Source organism: Lathamus discolor, chromosome 1 (genome assembly GCF_037157495.1).
Source record: "Lathamus discolor isolate bLatDis1 chromosome 1, bLatDis1.hap1, whole genome shotgun sequence".
Lineage (NCBI taxonomy): Eukaryota > Metazoa > Chordata > Aves > Psittaciformes > Psittacidae > Lathamus > Lathamus discolor.
Window position 1 is genome coordinate 93,741,006 of NC_088884.1, and position 16,532 is coordinate 93,757,537.

The 16,532-nt window shown below is 44.5% G+C and overlaps 1 protein-coding gene across 3 annotated transcripts in view; it reads right to left on the minus strand.

The window, feature by feature from the left end:
• Window positions 1-16,532, minus strand: part of SHROOM3 (shroom family member 3) — a 98,924-nt gene that overhangs the window by 49,995 nt on the left and 32,397 nt on the right. For 2 of the 3 annotated variants that reach the window (XM_065686789.1, XM_065686778.1), the window contains exon 1: window positions 12,143-12,204. The exons of the other annotated variant lie outside the window; for it this stretch is intronic. In XM_065686789.1, coding sequence (XP_065542861.1) covers window positions 12,143-12,201 — 59 coding nt within the window. In that variant the 5' untranslated portion in view covers window positions 12,202-12,204. Of the gene's footprint in view, window positions 1-12,142; window positions 12,205-16,532 lie in introns of those variants that run through there. 3 annotated transcript variants of the gene reach the window in all.

Below are 16,532 nucleotides of genomic sequence, written 5' to 3' on the forward strand. Positions count from 1 at the left end.
TTATTCTGGGAAGAAAAGTCCTTCCATACAAAGAAATGAATGAATATATATAACAAAGCATGCTTTCTCCAGCAGGCAACTCTGGTGACATCAGTATCAAATGATACATCCTGCTAGGAGTAGGGATGAGGGGGAGGACTCAAGAGGACAGTTTTGAACATTTTTTTGACAGGATTTTGTTTTCTTGCTTGCTGTTTGTTTCCAATGGCAGTTTAATCCTATTTAAACATAACAGGAGAGTTCCTACAGTCTCCCTCAACAAACTACAGTCATGGGCATACTGGGTTTTCAAAGGGTTCTCGCTTTGAAAACCTATGTCCTTTGACTTAAAAGAAAAACTGAAGAATCTGCAGGTGGACTCTCCCATGCCTACATGGCTTTCTGACATGTTTCTCCCAACTGTGGCAAGTTGCATTAGAAGCCGAGTGAAACATGGCAGAGACAGATACGAGTATGTGTTCAATGGGTGCGGTGAAGGCCTTGCCCATCTCACTGCCCCTTCCGACCTGGCAATGCTGGAAGTCAGATTGAAAGCAAGAAGGCAATTACATTTCTGTTCCCACGTCACAGCCAGCAGCTGAGCTGGAGCAGGGGGAGAGCCTAAGAAGAACTTGTGTACACATCACCTTGACTTGCATTGGCTGTGTTTGCCCTTGGGAGTAGATGAAGACGCCCTAGGGCTATGTTTGTACCATTCTTGCAAGTAATTGTTGGGAATTGGTTGCAGGAGCCATCACAATAGGTTTGGATGGTAAGGGGGAGAGTCAATCCATGGTTGTGGTGATTTGAGGGTCAGGTTACAGCAGCCCACTTTGTGTGCCATCTGTTTGTTCACTGTCAGCGGCCACTTGGAAATAAAATCTGTAATTCTGGTCAGTGTACCACACAACAGCAGCTGCACATCCTGTCAAATCCAGTCTAGGGGCATTACTAAGAGACACAGAGGCTTTCAGGCTATTACTTCCTTCAGTTCATGTCACTGATAGACTTGGTAATGGAGATGAGAATAAACCCAGCAAATTTCCTTGAGCCGAGGCCATTGCATATCAGCAAGACTGACGTGTACAGGTGGTAAGTGGGTGTAAGCACCCCAGACCTGCAAAGCACTCAAGCACATTTTTCGACTTGATGAATAGCTCCCTCCACATACCTCCCTTCCCCATGTATTCTACAAGAAATGACAGGAATAACTGTGCTGTGGGGAAACAAAGGACTTGGACATTCAACCGGGAGATTTGTCTCTTTTGCTTTTTTCTAGTTGACACAAAACAAACCCCAAAACCCCCAAAATGAACATCAAAAAAAATTCCAAGGGAAATAAATATTATGTGACCCAGTGGACAAACTGCAAATTAAGGAAATCTATAGGCTAACTGGCAGAATGAGAAAGCCCAGGTATTACAGAGAACGTGAATGCCAAATGCATTTTTCAGAGGCTGTACTCACCCCACTGCACCCAGGCCCTGCATTGCTCAGTGCTGCCCAAGCCAACAGCAGCCAGTGCTCCTGTTCTTCACCTCCCTGTCCCCAGGCTCCCTAGATGCCAGGTACTGCCCTGCTCAATGAACAGCATGCTCCTGGAGCACTGGATAACTGAGAAAACTTCCTTCTTCCTGTTCAAATAAAGCTGGGATGTCTCCTGAGAAGCAGGGGAGCACTGCATGCCCACATGCCCCGATGATGGCACTGGAAAAGCACACAGACTGTGCTCACCCTCATCCCATGCCTCCTGTCCTCTTATCATAGAATCAAACTTTTGGTTTGGAAAGGACCTGAAGATCATCTAGTTTCAACCCCCTGCCATGGGCAGGGATATCTCACACTAAACCATGTCACCCAAGGCTCTGTCCAGCCTGGCCTTGAACACTGCCAGGGATGGGGCATTCACAACTGCCTTGGGCTGGGCAGCCTGTTCCAGTGCCTCGCTACCCTCACAGTAAAGACCTTCCTCCTTACATCTAACCTAAACTTCCCCTGTTTTAGTTTGAACCCATTACCTTTTGTCCTATTGCTACAGTCCCTGATGAACAGTCTCTCTCCAGCATCATTGTAGGCCCCCTTCAGACGAGGTCTCCACGCAGCCTTCTCTTCTCCAGTCTGAACAACCCCAGCTTTCTCAGCCTGTCTTCATACGGGAGGTGCTCCAGTCCCCTGATCATCCTCATGGCCCTCCTCTGGACTTGCTCCAACAGCTCCCTGTCTCTTGTTTCTCACAAGACAAGCTGCTGGACACAGAGCCAAGCTACAGCTGGTTCACAGCAATGGCAAAAAGATCCTACTTGGAGGATGAAAGCACAATGTCAAATGCTCCAGAAAGAACCTGTCTTGTGCCTGTGATTTATGCCACTGGCTTGCTGGCTAAAGCAGATGCCAGGCTACAGTAAATTTGGACATGTTTGTGCATTTTCTCAGGCAGCTGGTGTGAAACATGAGACCTGTGTCACGTTTGCTGGTGGAGAAAGGGGAGGCATGGGATAGGCAGAGGAAATTAGTTTTTGAAATAAGGCATGGGATGCATTGAAGGAGGATGATTTCCTTTGAGGAGTTGTTTGCAGCACTGACCTACACACAGACCATGAAGAAGGAGAACAAGGAGGGGCTGGAGCCAGGGCCATCAATCAGAACAGAGCAAAACTCCACCAGGGGAGGTTCAGGTCTTGCAAAATGTGCCCAGTTACCTTTCAAGCTTGCAAATGTGAGCCACGAGTTGTTCAGAGCCAGGATGGTTTCAATTCAAGCCCATAAACCTGGGGGAAATTTAGAGAAACTCCACATCTTGGGTCATCTCCAATCAAAATTGACTCCTGGAAGGTGAGGAGGTGTGCAGAGAAATATCATGAACTGCTCCATAATGGATCTGTGCCATTTTTCTAGTGAATAAAAGTGATTTTTCTTGGATCTCTCTTACACTGCATATCTCAGACTTAAGATAGCTGTGAAAAGAATTGAGGAACCCTGCAGTAATGAGCATAATCCATTACTGAATTTTCTCATGGATGCTTCTCCCAAGTAAAATCAGTGAAAAATCAGTTCAAGACTGAAATGAATTTGAATGTAAGACATTTGTAAGGAAGTTCACTCTACGTCAAGGACAATTTGGAAAGAAATTATATATTCACATGTGCCAGCTCAGGAAAGGGAATTCTTAATGTTTTTATCCAAATATCCCATCCTCTCTAGATTATGTCCTTAAGCTTTTCCCTGGCTCTTGGAACCGCAGTCACTGTGAGCACCACTCTATGGGTGGACATATCCCTAAGACAGAAGTGATGATCATGGTGATAGCATGGAGAGGAAATAGAGGAAGGATTCTTAAACACACTAAGGGGAGGAAAGAGGCAGAAAACAGATGTGGATCTATTTTTCCCCTAGCATCCTGGAGAAGTGAAAGGAAGGCAGACAGAATGGCAGTTCCTTCTTGCTGTAAAACCTCCTTTTTCCTTCTGAGCTACTGACAAGCAGATTTAGGGAAGAGGTAAAGAGGACATTTGTACAGAGAAGAAGAAAAAGGAGGAAGCTTTGAAGACCTAACTTACAGACTCTGTCCCAAGTCACTTCAGTTCAGCTGCATCACAAAAGTCTGACAGAGATCCATGGGCCCACAACAACCTGCCTAAGACACTGCACACAAAAACAGTCACTGCAATCCCCCCATGCCCAAATGTGGGGGGCTGGGAAGAGGAGGAGGCAGCAGCTGAAGGCCTGTCTTCCTGCTCACTAATAAATTTAGTTTACAAAACCCTTTGTGGGTCCCTTTTAAGGTTGTTTATTGATTAAAGCGGCAAACAACAAACTTAGCCTTAATTTATGCTTCTTTTAAAGTTTCAAGCTTAGGGGTGGTGCTTTTTATAGAAGTTAATGAGGCAGAATAGGTTCTTTATGGGGAAGATATTTTCTCACCAAATTAAAACCTGTATTGAACATAAAATAATGAGATGAAGGTGGCTTTTCTTCACGAAGTAAATAAATCTCAGAGCAGGAAACTTCTCACGCACTCGGAACTGTCCTTATCGGAGAGATCTGAGAACTGCAGGTTCACAAGATGTTCTCTCTCTGTCTTTTTCATTTTGCCTTCCTCCTTTCACCAAGATAGCAATAAAGTATTATTTGCTGAAAACATGCTAACAGCTCCTGTGTGTGAGAGCAGGGAAACAGTGGGAGCTCAGCAAAAGAAATCATCCAGTTGCCCTTCACTACAGCAGAGCCATGAAAGCCCACAGCAGGGACTCCATAACCATGGGGGTATCCCAAGCATGGCAGAGAAATGGGCCATATCATGCCACCTCAGACACCACACGAGTCCTAAAGTAGCTCTTAGCAGAATCGCATGGAAGAGATCATTTTCTAAGAGGCAGCTTCCTTACTGTCTTAAATCTACTGCATTTCCCCAGTCTGGTGTAGCAGCACAAGGAAAATAAAGTACCTGAGTGGGAAGCTGCGGTGTGTCACAGGTAATCAGCACAGGATGTTATTAATTAGGGACAAACAGGCAGAACAAGGTTCCTATGTGATAGGAGAGCATGAACTCTGGGTCCTCTTAGTACTGGGAATGAAAGGCTTCCTTTCATTGCAGGCCACAAGCACACTCAAAAAGGATAACCCTGTTTGTCTTCACCAGAAAGACTGAATAAATGCAGGTCTCCCAGGTGTAAAAACGGGTTGGTGCAGTCTTTGCTGTGTACAGTGCTGTATATCCAATGGTACTGTTTTTCAGTGACATGACTATATTTTCTCTAGAAAGAAGACCACCTTTTGGCTTATTCATTACCAAAAAGCATTTTGATTTTTATTTGTTGCTAAATCATCCTTATTTTATGGGTAAGAATGGGGTTAAGCCTACTCAGGAGCACAAATACAGTATTTTCATAGAATTACAGAATCCTAGAACAGTTAGAATTGGAAGGGACCTTCAAGCTCACCCAGTACTAATCCCCTGCCACAGGCAGAGACACCTTCTACTAGACCAGGTTGCTCCAAGTCCTGTCCAGCCTGGCCTTGAACACTGCCAGGGATGAGGCAGCCACAGCTTCTCTGGACACCCTGTGCCAGAGCCTCACCACCCTCACAGGGAAGAACTTCTTCCTAAGATCTCATCTCAATCTCCCCTCCATCAGGTTAAAGCCATTCCCCCTTGTCCTGTTCCTCCAGGCCCTTGTCCAAAGCCCCTCTCCAGGTTTCCTGTAGCCCCTTTAGGCACTGGAAGGTGCTCTAACGTCTCCCTGGAGCCTTCTCTTCTCCAGGCTGAACAAGCCCAGCTCTCTCAGCCTGTCTCCAGAGCAGAGGTGCTCCTTTCCATCCTCTGAAACCTGTATCCCAGACAGCCATAAGCAGGCTGTAGTTTCCCACAGGACTCTGGGAGCTTTGCAGCAGTGGCGGGAATGCTGTCCTCATCCTCCCCCTGCTGCAGGTTGATCTGGGACAAGGAAGTGCAGTGCACCTGCAGCCTGCAAAAAGCTCTGGCAATGCTGGTTGCTTTATGTAATTGAGCAACAACCCACATCAAATTTCAAAGCAGTTGTAAGACCCAGCACTGTCACAGAAGGGTATGAATGGGGCTGTTTTCCTATCTCTTATGCAAATGTCTGTTAGCACAACAATGTTATCCCTTGTTATCTGCAAACAGCAGGATTTTGTCCCCTGCTCGGTCTTCTTCCCTGATCATGGAAAATGTATACGAAGCATAGTCAGAGAAACTTGAGCCAAAAGCCAGCCACTCCTTGTGAAACCACACACTGCAGGAATGAGAAAAGGAACTCAACAGGCATCAGAAAGTCAACACCCAGGGAAATTCCAGTGTTCAGTAATGGCTCGGGAAGATCAGGCCCTGCAAACCCAAATGCTGTACGTGGCTGATTTGCAAAGCAGCTCTGTGTGACAGAGAGGGAAATCAGCCAGAGAAGAGAGAGACCTGAAAAAAAGAAATTATGTGCTCTTCTTTCAGAAAGCATAGCAACAATGCACTGGCATTTGCTACAGACATGCATCCATGGAGAGGCATAGAAGGCACTTCAGGGGGAGGTGGGAAAGCAAGGAAACCATCCAGGTATCTCCGCAGAGAAGTCCCCAGAGTCCAGCAGGGAGAAGACAGAGTGTCAGAAAGGGAACAGACTCTGGATTAAGCTGTTTAAGACGCATATCTAAAATACCCAGCAGAAAGATTTGCAAGCTGTGAGACCATACAAAGTGGCAATGCAAGAGGCGGGCAAGCAAGGGAGAGATACTTTGAGGGCTAAAATCACACCAGATAGACAAAAGCATTTTCCAGCATGTGGCAGTTTGGAGGGATTCTATGATTCTATGACAGGAGGCAAAGATTCTCCATGAGCTTCCCTCTTGCTCACTGTCCACTTATCCACAAAGTGCAGTCTGCAGTTCTCTGATACACTGAGCATCACTTGGGCTCTCCTGCTGGAGATGATCTAAACAAAGGAAAGATCTCTCTTCTCAGGTGCTGTGGACATGATGACTGACTCAAGATTGCTGAATTGAACAGAAGACCATATGCTGAGCACTTCTAGCTCCCCTCCTCACCTATTATTGTTCCAAAGAAGGATGCATAGCCCTTACACCTTCCCTTCTAATTAAGAGCTATGAACTAGACTCCAAATCAGAGAACATGAATCTGCATAACTTCTTTTCCCCTCTATCTCTGGTGATGCTGGAAGGGAAAAAACCTGTGCTGACCTTGCTGGTTAAAGTTCAGGTAGTCTCAGTCACGAGGGAGAAGCTGCACCTCACTGCAGATACAAACAGCAATAGCTGCACTGTGCCTTGGGGCAACAAAAAAACGGGCCCACAGGCTTGTGAGTTCAATCCTCCTCAAAGCTATGTTCTTTGACCTTGAAATGGGATTTCAACTGGTCAAAAATTTACTACAGACACTCGTTCTGTTCAATGGAACATCTGCAGGAAATATCTACCAATTCACTGACAAGATTAAAAATAAATTGAATCTTTTTCAGGTTCTTTGGAATGAAATCAGAATCCTCCACATCTCCCACTCAGAAAAATAATTTGGTTTGGCTTGGTTTTAGTCACCCTGTTTGAGGCTTTAAATCTTTCATTCACTGCTGGGTTTTTTCACAAGAGTCAGTATCTGAAGTGAGGGTTCAAAACGTTGCTACAGGAGGAATGAGGCTGGTGTTTTGTAGAGCAAGCATCTCCTACTTAAATGAGAAGCTGGAGGCCTCCTGTAAAGCCCCCCACCTTGAGTAAATACCTGCTGTGTGTACAGCACTTATGATTAGGTTAATAAGCCAATGGATGTCAGTGTTGCTCTACATAAATCAAAATGGGAAAGCAAGAAAGATAATTAAAAACAAAATGAGCTTCTGGGAGAGAGTTGCCAAGGGTTTACATACAACAGTGTCTAACCTCGGGTGTGCCAGTTGGGGTGAACAGCTTCTTCAGGGTCTTCCTAAGTGCGTGTCTAACATATCATACTGTTAAGTACAGAGATAAGGTCAGGCTAATAGCTATGTGTAAAAAAGGAAGGCTATTACCAAGGCTAACAGAGATGCAGAATGGAAATCAGAGACATCAGTGTACAGATAACAACGCTTGCATAGCAACTTCTGCTCTGCTCCATACTCCATCATTCCTGCAAACTGCAGGCTAAGTGGGAGGAAACACTGAGAAACTGCCCCAAAGTCTGAAAATCAGGGTAGGCTTTTATGTGGATTTTGCACCTTGAAAGCCTACACTGCACACTCCCTTGGGATATTTGTGGGATTGGAAAAGCAAACAGCACAGCAGCTTTGGGATTAAACAACAGATACTAGGTCGCATTTCCTAAAACATCCAGCAGCTCAGGTGTCTGCAGTTTTAATGTGTCCTGGTTAATTTGGCCTGAGTCCAAAAACTGCGACTTAGTCAGATGAATCGGAAGTTATAAACCTCACAGTTCCTGCCAGTGTACCACTTCATCTGTGACCTCCCCAAATCCTCAGTGGGAAGAAGTTGATTAGTTTACTAGGAAGGATTCATGCTTGTGCAGTGTGATGCCCACTGCTTGGAGAAATTAGGTCACTGGGAAGCTATTTTAGTGATTGCCAGAGATGCAGCTGCTGTATTTCTAGGTCACTGGTCACTCCTGCTTTAGTGGCTTTGTAAAGGTTTAAGAAACAAATGGAGTTTTTGCTTGCACTGCTATGTGCAAGTCAGTAGCCTAACATTTAATAAGAGGTGGCTTTCAGTTGTTTCTCCCTGTTTCAGTGAGGGATGATTTACACTGAATTACTGGCAAAGCTCAGGGAAACCAGTAGAGAAAGACAAAACCACCCAAGCACAGAAAATATGTCCCATCCTTATGCGTTTGCCCTTGATTCATAGGGCAAAAGGAAAGATACAGGTCTGCAAAGAGCCCCATCAAACACAGTACCCAGCCTCCAACAGTTCTAAGACACATCTGCTTGTTTGGGACAGTCATAGAGGGAGCTGCTCCCAGGCAAAGCTGCCTCCTTCCTATAAACCCTCTGAGAGTCCACAGCCTGTGTCCTGCTGGTGAAAACTTCTGAAACATTAGTTTATCTAATATAGCCACCTTCTCAACTGCATCATAACCTCTGTGGGCTCAGTGTCATGTTTATTAATTATACACACTGTGTCACGTTTGACATGTAACATTCCCTTTTGGTTTGCTTTGCCTAATTGCTGTTCTACTTTAGAAGTATGTTTTTGCTGCTGCCACCTCTTCCACCCTCTCCACCGAACTACCTAAGAGGTCTGTAATCTAACGTAAGAGCGAGTTAGGAGCGCTGACTCTTATCAGCTAGTAATTAAATACAGCTTGCACAACCCTGGTGTAAGCTCATGACAATGAGGTCACCACACCGTAAGTGGCTTTTGGTAGGATCCCAACACCCTGACCACCAGGGTCACCATGACGTCACCCAGAAACAGAGAGAAAAGTTTTGAATGGTGTGAGAGAAAACAAAGAAAAATGCTTGGAAAGGTATCAGGAGTGTGAGGCTTCTGATTCAGATCTAATTCTGGCAAAAGGTAAGAGCTGTGATCTCAGTTGCCCCATGTATACATGGACCCTACCTCTGTCATAAGAGCTCAAATCAACTCTTATTTTTTTCCTGAAAGAAATAGTATTATTTAATAAATAGGGAAAGACAAGTGCCTGAGGCTTGCCGAATTTAAAAGGTCTGAATGCCAAAATACACTTGGGATCCCTCAAAGTCTTGGTAAGAAGAGTAGCTCAATTTTTTTTCACATGCTGTTTCACAAGTAACCACTATGCAAACCAATAAAAACAAAAAGGGAACCTTGACTGTGAATGATTTAGCAATGGGAGCACAGCTCAGCTACAAGCCACAGAAGCGAAATCTCTCAGCTAGTAAAGGTGGGTTCAGATCCACAAATTGTCATTACCAGGTTTGTAGGTCAAGTATGTTGTTATGAGAGATGTGACTTGCCATTGACCAGCGGCATGTAACCACTGAAACAAATTACTTCAGTCTGCTCTCCAGCAATGAACTTGGTCTGAGACATTTTCAAGATGCTGATGGAATGAATTGATATGCTGTCCTGTGTGATCCCTTAGGACAGTCTGTTTCATCACTCTGTTTCAGCACAGCCTGAGCTCATATAAGTCCCTCTCAAGAACTAGAATCCTGTGGGTTGCCATTTGGAATAAACAGGAACAAACCTGTGGTAAAGTCTGTGTCATGCACCGCTGGGAGTTACTGTTCATACCCACTCTGAGACATGTAGCTTCTTCACAGAACGATGACTCCATCTGCTCTGACCTGTTATTAGTCCTTTATGAGACATCTTACCAATTACTTCCTGAAATGAGAACTACACTTACCATATGTGTACAGGCACACTTAAATTAACATTTACTTTTTTAACTTTCAAAACCTCCAGACTAAAGTTTTGAAGTGCCTCCATTTCCTTTTACAGTCAGATGAAGTTCTGCTTCCCCTATATAGATCAAGTCACCGACTGCCAGTCATCAGGTCTAAATAAACCTTCCGCTGTGCTTATGAAAACAATGCCAGGTACAAATCATGTGGTTGAGTGTTATTGATGAAATTAGGCAGAACAGAATTTGCTCAGCTATTTCTCCAAACTGAGGGACACAGAATGTGGCAACTGCCAAATGTCAAGTGTTTCTTTCTGCTCCCAGTTAGGTCAGCATTATTTGGTGAAGCCTGGCTTAAAGGCTTTCTTCCCACCAGTACTGTCCCAGGCAGTACAACAAGGCATGGCTGGGAACAAATCCTCCTCTTCTTCCCAGGCATCACATGGAAGAGCTGGCCCCATGCTCTGGGCACCACAGAGGCGTTCAGCATTACATGCTTGCCACTGAACAATTACCGTTCCTGGGCTGCTCATCTGCAGGTGGGAGGTGTGAGCTCAAGAATGGGAAAGGAAAACAATAAGGATGTGGCTGACTCCCTGCAAAACAAGGCTAAAGCTCAGTACAGGGGAAAGAAACTGTTTTCTTTAGCATCAGTCTCTAAGGAACTGCATCAGCATTGCAACTTTGGTGCCATGATAGCATGATGGCAGTCACCCTGTGCTGTCATGCAATTAAACTCTTGTCAGCTTCCATCACTGGAAGAAATTGTGGTTTATTTACATTGGAAGAGGCCAAGTAGAGGAAGTCACACTTAACACTTCAAGTAAATAAGAAAGAGAAACACCTGAGTCTCTAACTGGTAGGGAATGACTTATTAGTAAAACACCTAAAATCTTAGACATCTTAATAAAAATACCTAGGCTCAAGTATGTCTAAGCTACAGCTAACAATGATTTCCTTGGGATTGTCATAGATATTAAATACCTTCGAAAATCCAAGCAGTTTTATTTTAATTCTCAATCAATCGGGACCCAAGAAAAGTAATCACTTGAACAGCAATGTTGTCAGGAATCAGAGAGTAATTCAAGACTACACGACAACAGAGCTCTGAAAGAGTAACCATTTAATACTTGTTCAGCACCACTGAAAACAAGCCCATGCCCTCAATCCACTCTCAAGAAGAGAGAGGCCACGCTCTGAAATACCTCAGAGCAATGTGTACCAAGCATGGTGACACCAGCAGACAGAGTGCCCTGGCAGAAAAGGAAGGTGCCCTGTAATTCTATAAAGTCAAGATTAAATTATAAGCTATGCTGTTCTTATAAAGCAAAGCTGCTCCATACCTGGTACCATTAGGTCCTTACTCCTGTTGGGTGAAAATACATCGCTCCACCACGGTCTCTGCAAAGGCAAAGCTGATTGTTTTTTAGAGTTGCACCTGGAAGACTGAAAATTCAGTGTGGAGTTTGGAAAATAGATCTCTCTGAAGTTTCTAGTACTTCAACTACTACACCAGGTTAGATGGGGCTTTGAGCAACCTTGTCTAGGGGAAAGTGTCCCTGACCATGGTGGGGAGGTGGACCTAGATGAGCTTTAAGGTCCCTTCCAACCCAAACCATCCTGTGATTCTATGGTTCGGTTGCATATACAGCCCCTGAATAAACAGACCAACAGAAAAGGAGCAAATATCATATACTTCATATTATTGTTGATCAAACATGCAACCCAAGTGAGCACACGACTTGTCCGAATGACACAATGTCCACCTGTAATTAAGCTCCTAGTGCGATATGATGCTATTCAGATCAACTTATCATCTATAACAAGACATTCAAGGACAGAAACACACCTTGTCACAATATGGAGACTGTACAGAGTCTTTGCAGGGACTGAGCATGAGGCAAAGGAAGAAAACAAAGTATCCCATTGACAGTACCATTCACAGGCTGCTGCTAGAGGGCTGGAACTGCTGTGCACAGCTGGTTGTATCAGCACAACAGATTCAACTGTGTTGACCTAAACAGTTTCATGCTTAGAAGAAGAAGAAACAGAAATGAGAGGTAACAGAAAAATGCAGCCTCCCAGGTCACCTGGTCTGAGAGTGTCCAATCCCTCACAAAACAAGACAGACAAAACAAGATACAGTGAACTGCCTTCAACTGTCACTAAAGGGAGCAAAAGTTTTCAAGACAGATGAGGAAGCCACACCAAAAGGTCTGCCAGGAAATGATTCACAGAAGACCTGGTGTGCCCAAGTGGGGAGTAAAATGCCAAACTGACTGAAAGAATTGCACAGGAGCAGCAAAGCTGTGGAGCTGGGGTACGCACCGTTGTGATGCAGTCCAGAAGGCCAGGATCTTCTTAAGGGCATGCAGATTAGTCTGCATCGTGTGCTCTTCCAGGAGGCCGTTCTCTGCGAGGAGTATGAAGTACCTTCACCATCAGTGCTGAAGGATGTGATGGCAGGTCAGGGGCAGGGAAAGAGAATAAGCCAGCCTTGCTCACCCTTTTAACAGGCAGGCAGTAATAATGACAGAGCTCCACTTGCCAGCGGTCAGACAGCCAGAGCTTGTTAGACGTTCACATTGCAGTAACTCAGGACTGCAGGCACTGAGCTGATGAGATGAGAGTAAAGGAGAGCAATGTGACTAAAACAGCGAAGGAACAGCAGAAGGAATGAAAGATGGAAAAGCTGGCTTGTTCGTTACATCTTAGAAAAGCACAGTCATCTGCTATGAAGCTAATGGCAGGCCCTGTGTTTCAGTGATCCTGAGCTGTCAGAGCTCAAACAGATCAGTGCTGCCTCACAGACTTGCACAAAGGAGTGATGATATATTCCAGCCTCATACTGACACTTCCTTCAAAGCCTTAAATATTTTCTCAAATAACTATGAAAGCTCCTATTTCAGTTTATCTGTGGTGCCACAGCTCCTTTGGAAATGGTAATACAAAGAAACAGAGGCAATACCAGCAGTTTTCACATCTTCTCTGGTTTTGATCAGTTACCTTGTGTGTGATCTCCACTACTCATGAAGAGAGATTGGAAACACATTTTACTGCCAGTTTCGCAACCACACCTATAGGTGCTCTCCACCCAGCCCTTACATTGGGAACTAAAAGCCATAGTTGGGTAATAGCCTAGTCTTTCCTGGCTCAGGTACTGACTCTTCAGATACTGCCTTTCCTCCTCTAGTCATGAGAAACAGTCCTGGGAAAGTCCTTTGCTTCCCTGGATGGAGTGATACTGCAGGGTTGATGACTGGGAAAAAGCTGCTGTCACACAGGTCCCTCTCCTCCTCCCCTGCTGCTGCTTCTCACCTGCCCCAGAGAGGAAGAGAGAGATGAAAAAGTCAGGGAGAATTTGATGAAATGAATAAAGGAGCCCCAACAGAAATGACAGAGAAACCAGAGAGAAGAAGAAACCCAGAAAAAGGCAGGCATGTGAATTGTTATGAGAAAAGGTCACCTTGCTGAATCACACACAATAACTTTTCTATGCATATTTTATGCCATTTTATCAAATCATTAATTTTCTCATAGAGGGTATTATAAAACAGTTATGAAAAGGATCACATTCCTTATTATATTCTGAAAAGAGTGGCTCGGTTAGGCCCATCATGTACCCATCCACGTGAAGTTAAACAAGGTTTTCCTACAAGATAAGGGCATTTCTGCTCCACTCCCCCTGTTTGAGACCCTTAAGGAAGAAGGAATCATTTGACCTGTCATATAGACAGGGAAGCTGAAGCACTACTAATTTATAGATAAAGATCTTTACAAAGAGGTGGCTAAATTCGCAGCCTGAGTTTCAAAAGCACAGAGCACTTTGCAGACACCGCTTATTTCAAAGAGTTCTGCTCAGCCATTCACACAGTTGTGGAAAAGAAGGGAAAAGAAAACAATCCCTTTTGATTGAAAGCTTGGCCTGCAGGTGAGGGTTAGGATAGTTAACAGGGCTTTCTGGGCAGTGAGCTTTGCTCTGCCCTCTTGCTGTCCTGGGACAGTGTGTATTTGCTAAATTTATGGTTCTTTTCCCCTCCTCATGCAAGGGGTCTATGTCTTCTCATTATATCAGTAACAGGAGATCACTCTACCTTGAGCTTCATTAAAGAGGTGCTGAAATTCAGAGTGTTTTCTTTAAAGAGTACACAAGCAGCAGGGCAGTGCTCTCCTTTGATCTTAAACCTGTTGACATTGCTTCCTGCTCTGCTCCTTCCTGATCACTTTTGATATTGAACTCCTCTGGATATCCCAAGGAACATGCCACCATAAAGCCATGAGGATGCTCTGAGAGCTGGAACACCTCTGCTATGGAGACAGGCTGAGAGAGCTGGGCTTGTTCAGCCTGGAGAAGAGAAGGCTCAAGGGAGACCTTAAAGCAGCTTCCAGTGCCTAAAGGGGCCAACAAGAAAGCTGAAGAGGGGCTTTTTACAAAGGCCTGTAGGGACAGGACAACAGGGAATGGTTTTAACTTGACAGAGGAGAGATTGAGATGAGCTCTTAGGCAGAAGCTCTCCCCTGTGAGGGTGGTGAGGCTCTGGCAGAGGTTGCCCAGAGAAGCTGTGGCTGCCCCATCCCCGGCAGTTTTCAAGGTCAGGTTGGATGGGACTTGGAGCAACCTTGCCTCATGGAACATATTCCTGCCCATGGCAGGGAGCTGGACCAGAATGAGCTTTAAGGTCCCTTCTAACCAAAACCAGTCTGTGATTCTATGAAAACAGTAGGACCATAAGCAAGGGAAGTACCAATAATCTTATGCCAAAACCAATACATCCACTCAGCACCACTAATTACAGACAGCCAAGGCAGATTCACAAGCCTTGTGCTGGAGACAGGAATGTTTTTAATTACATTTGTTCACTAGACTTCCAGGCAGACAATTGCTCTGTCAAATTACCAAGTGTGGGTCCTCCCTCCTCATCGTATACACCTCTGAACCTGTTAATGCTAAAAGCAGCTACACCCTGGATTAACAATGACCATGCATGCCAACTATGGCCTTGCTACTACTTCACAACAAGATGGTTTGCTGGGTGACCTCTCCTCAAACACTGTAGGCATTAGATTTTCCCTTAGAATTTGCCTTGATTATATTAACATCATCTGTCCAAGCACACACAGGGGCTTTGTGTAATGTTGCAATTAAACAAGACATGACAGGGCAGAAATGGAAGGGTATTGATTCACATCTCATATGTCAAATGTAAACCCTTGTGAACAGCACTCCTGAAAGGGAAATGAAATGTCCTGTAACTCATGCTCTATGGTCAGAATTTGCAAGCTTTTATAAAATGTCGGAGGAAAAGCAGGATCTGTCTCTGACACTGGCTTCAATTCAGATAGGTTGGCAGGGTGATGCTAATATTGGGCATCTCTGAGAACATGCTGTTCTTTAAAGTTCATTGAGCATCATTTCTGAAATTGTTGAGAAGCCCTTATGATGCCAAGTAAGAATCATAGAATAGTTTGGGTTGGAAGGGACCTTCAAAGGTCATTTAGTCCAATCCCCCTGCAATAAGCAGGGACATCTTCAACTAGATCAGGTTGTTCAGCACCACATCCAGCCTTGAATGTCTCCAGGAATGGCACATCTAAGAAGCAGTGGCTAAGGTAACCGTGATGCTGAAAATAAAGTGTGGATCTTGATACACAAGACATGACCAGGAAAGGCATTGTACGACTCCAAGGAATTAACTAAGGCTAGTTACCAATGATGAAGCAAAGGCTCTCCAACCACAGAGAAGAGGCAGAACATCTCAAGGCAGTGTAAACATCCTTTTATTGCAAAATAAAAGCTGCATTTAGCTTCTTAATCCAAATTATTCTGCCTGCAGAACACATGGTCAGGCTCTGACTCAGACACTTCTCATCATAAGAGAAAGAGACCATGATATCTTATAAATGCTGTGTCATCTCTTTTTCAGAAGTGCATTCTACTTAGGCAAACATGTCAGTGAGCACCTTTGTCAGTATTTTATACCTAGCTGAAACCTTTCTGTTCCTTAACACAACTCTTCATTCAGTTACCCATCTTGACCAGCCCTTGTGTAGAGAAGTCCCATTTCTAATTTTGGCGCAGCACAGAATAGGAGCGTGATCTTTTCTTATGAACCTCCCTGTCATCCTGAACATGGAAAGAACTATCAGCTTCTGCTTTTGAACCCTAACTGGGGAAGGTGCTTGAAGCTGGCACTGGCCATGGAGCACATCCCTACATCCTGCGCACATGCTTCATCTGCAGCATGATGTGAAGTACACTATAAGACTTACACACAGGCTTACATGCTCTCCTCAATGCAGGTGGCTGAGGTGTCTGTCTGAAAAAGACAGGGACATACCTTGCTTTGATCTGCTCAGCAAACCGGGTTTGCAGACTCACAAACCGTAACCAAATGGAAAATGGTATTTTTGCTTCTAAAAGAAAATCAAGTGTTTTCTGAGAGGGCACAAAGATTCCCATCTAGCATTCTACCTCCTTCCATCAGTAGCACAGTAAAATCCTGGTTCTTTGGAGGCAAAATGTTTTCTCAAGGAGGGCATCTCAGTGGCAAAGAAATTGTTACTTCTAAAGATCAGAACCAGAGTTGCCTTTAGTTACCAGACCTCACATAAATCCTTCTCCTGCAGAGCTATCTACTTGGGTGATGTATTTTGTTTAAAACAGTGATACTGAGAGAGCTTTGCAAGCTCCTTCACCTCTTGGAGAGCTTTAATAATG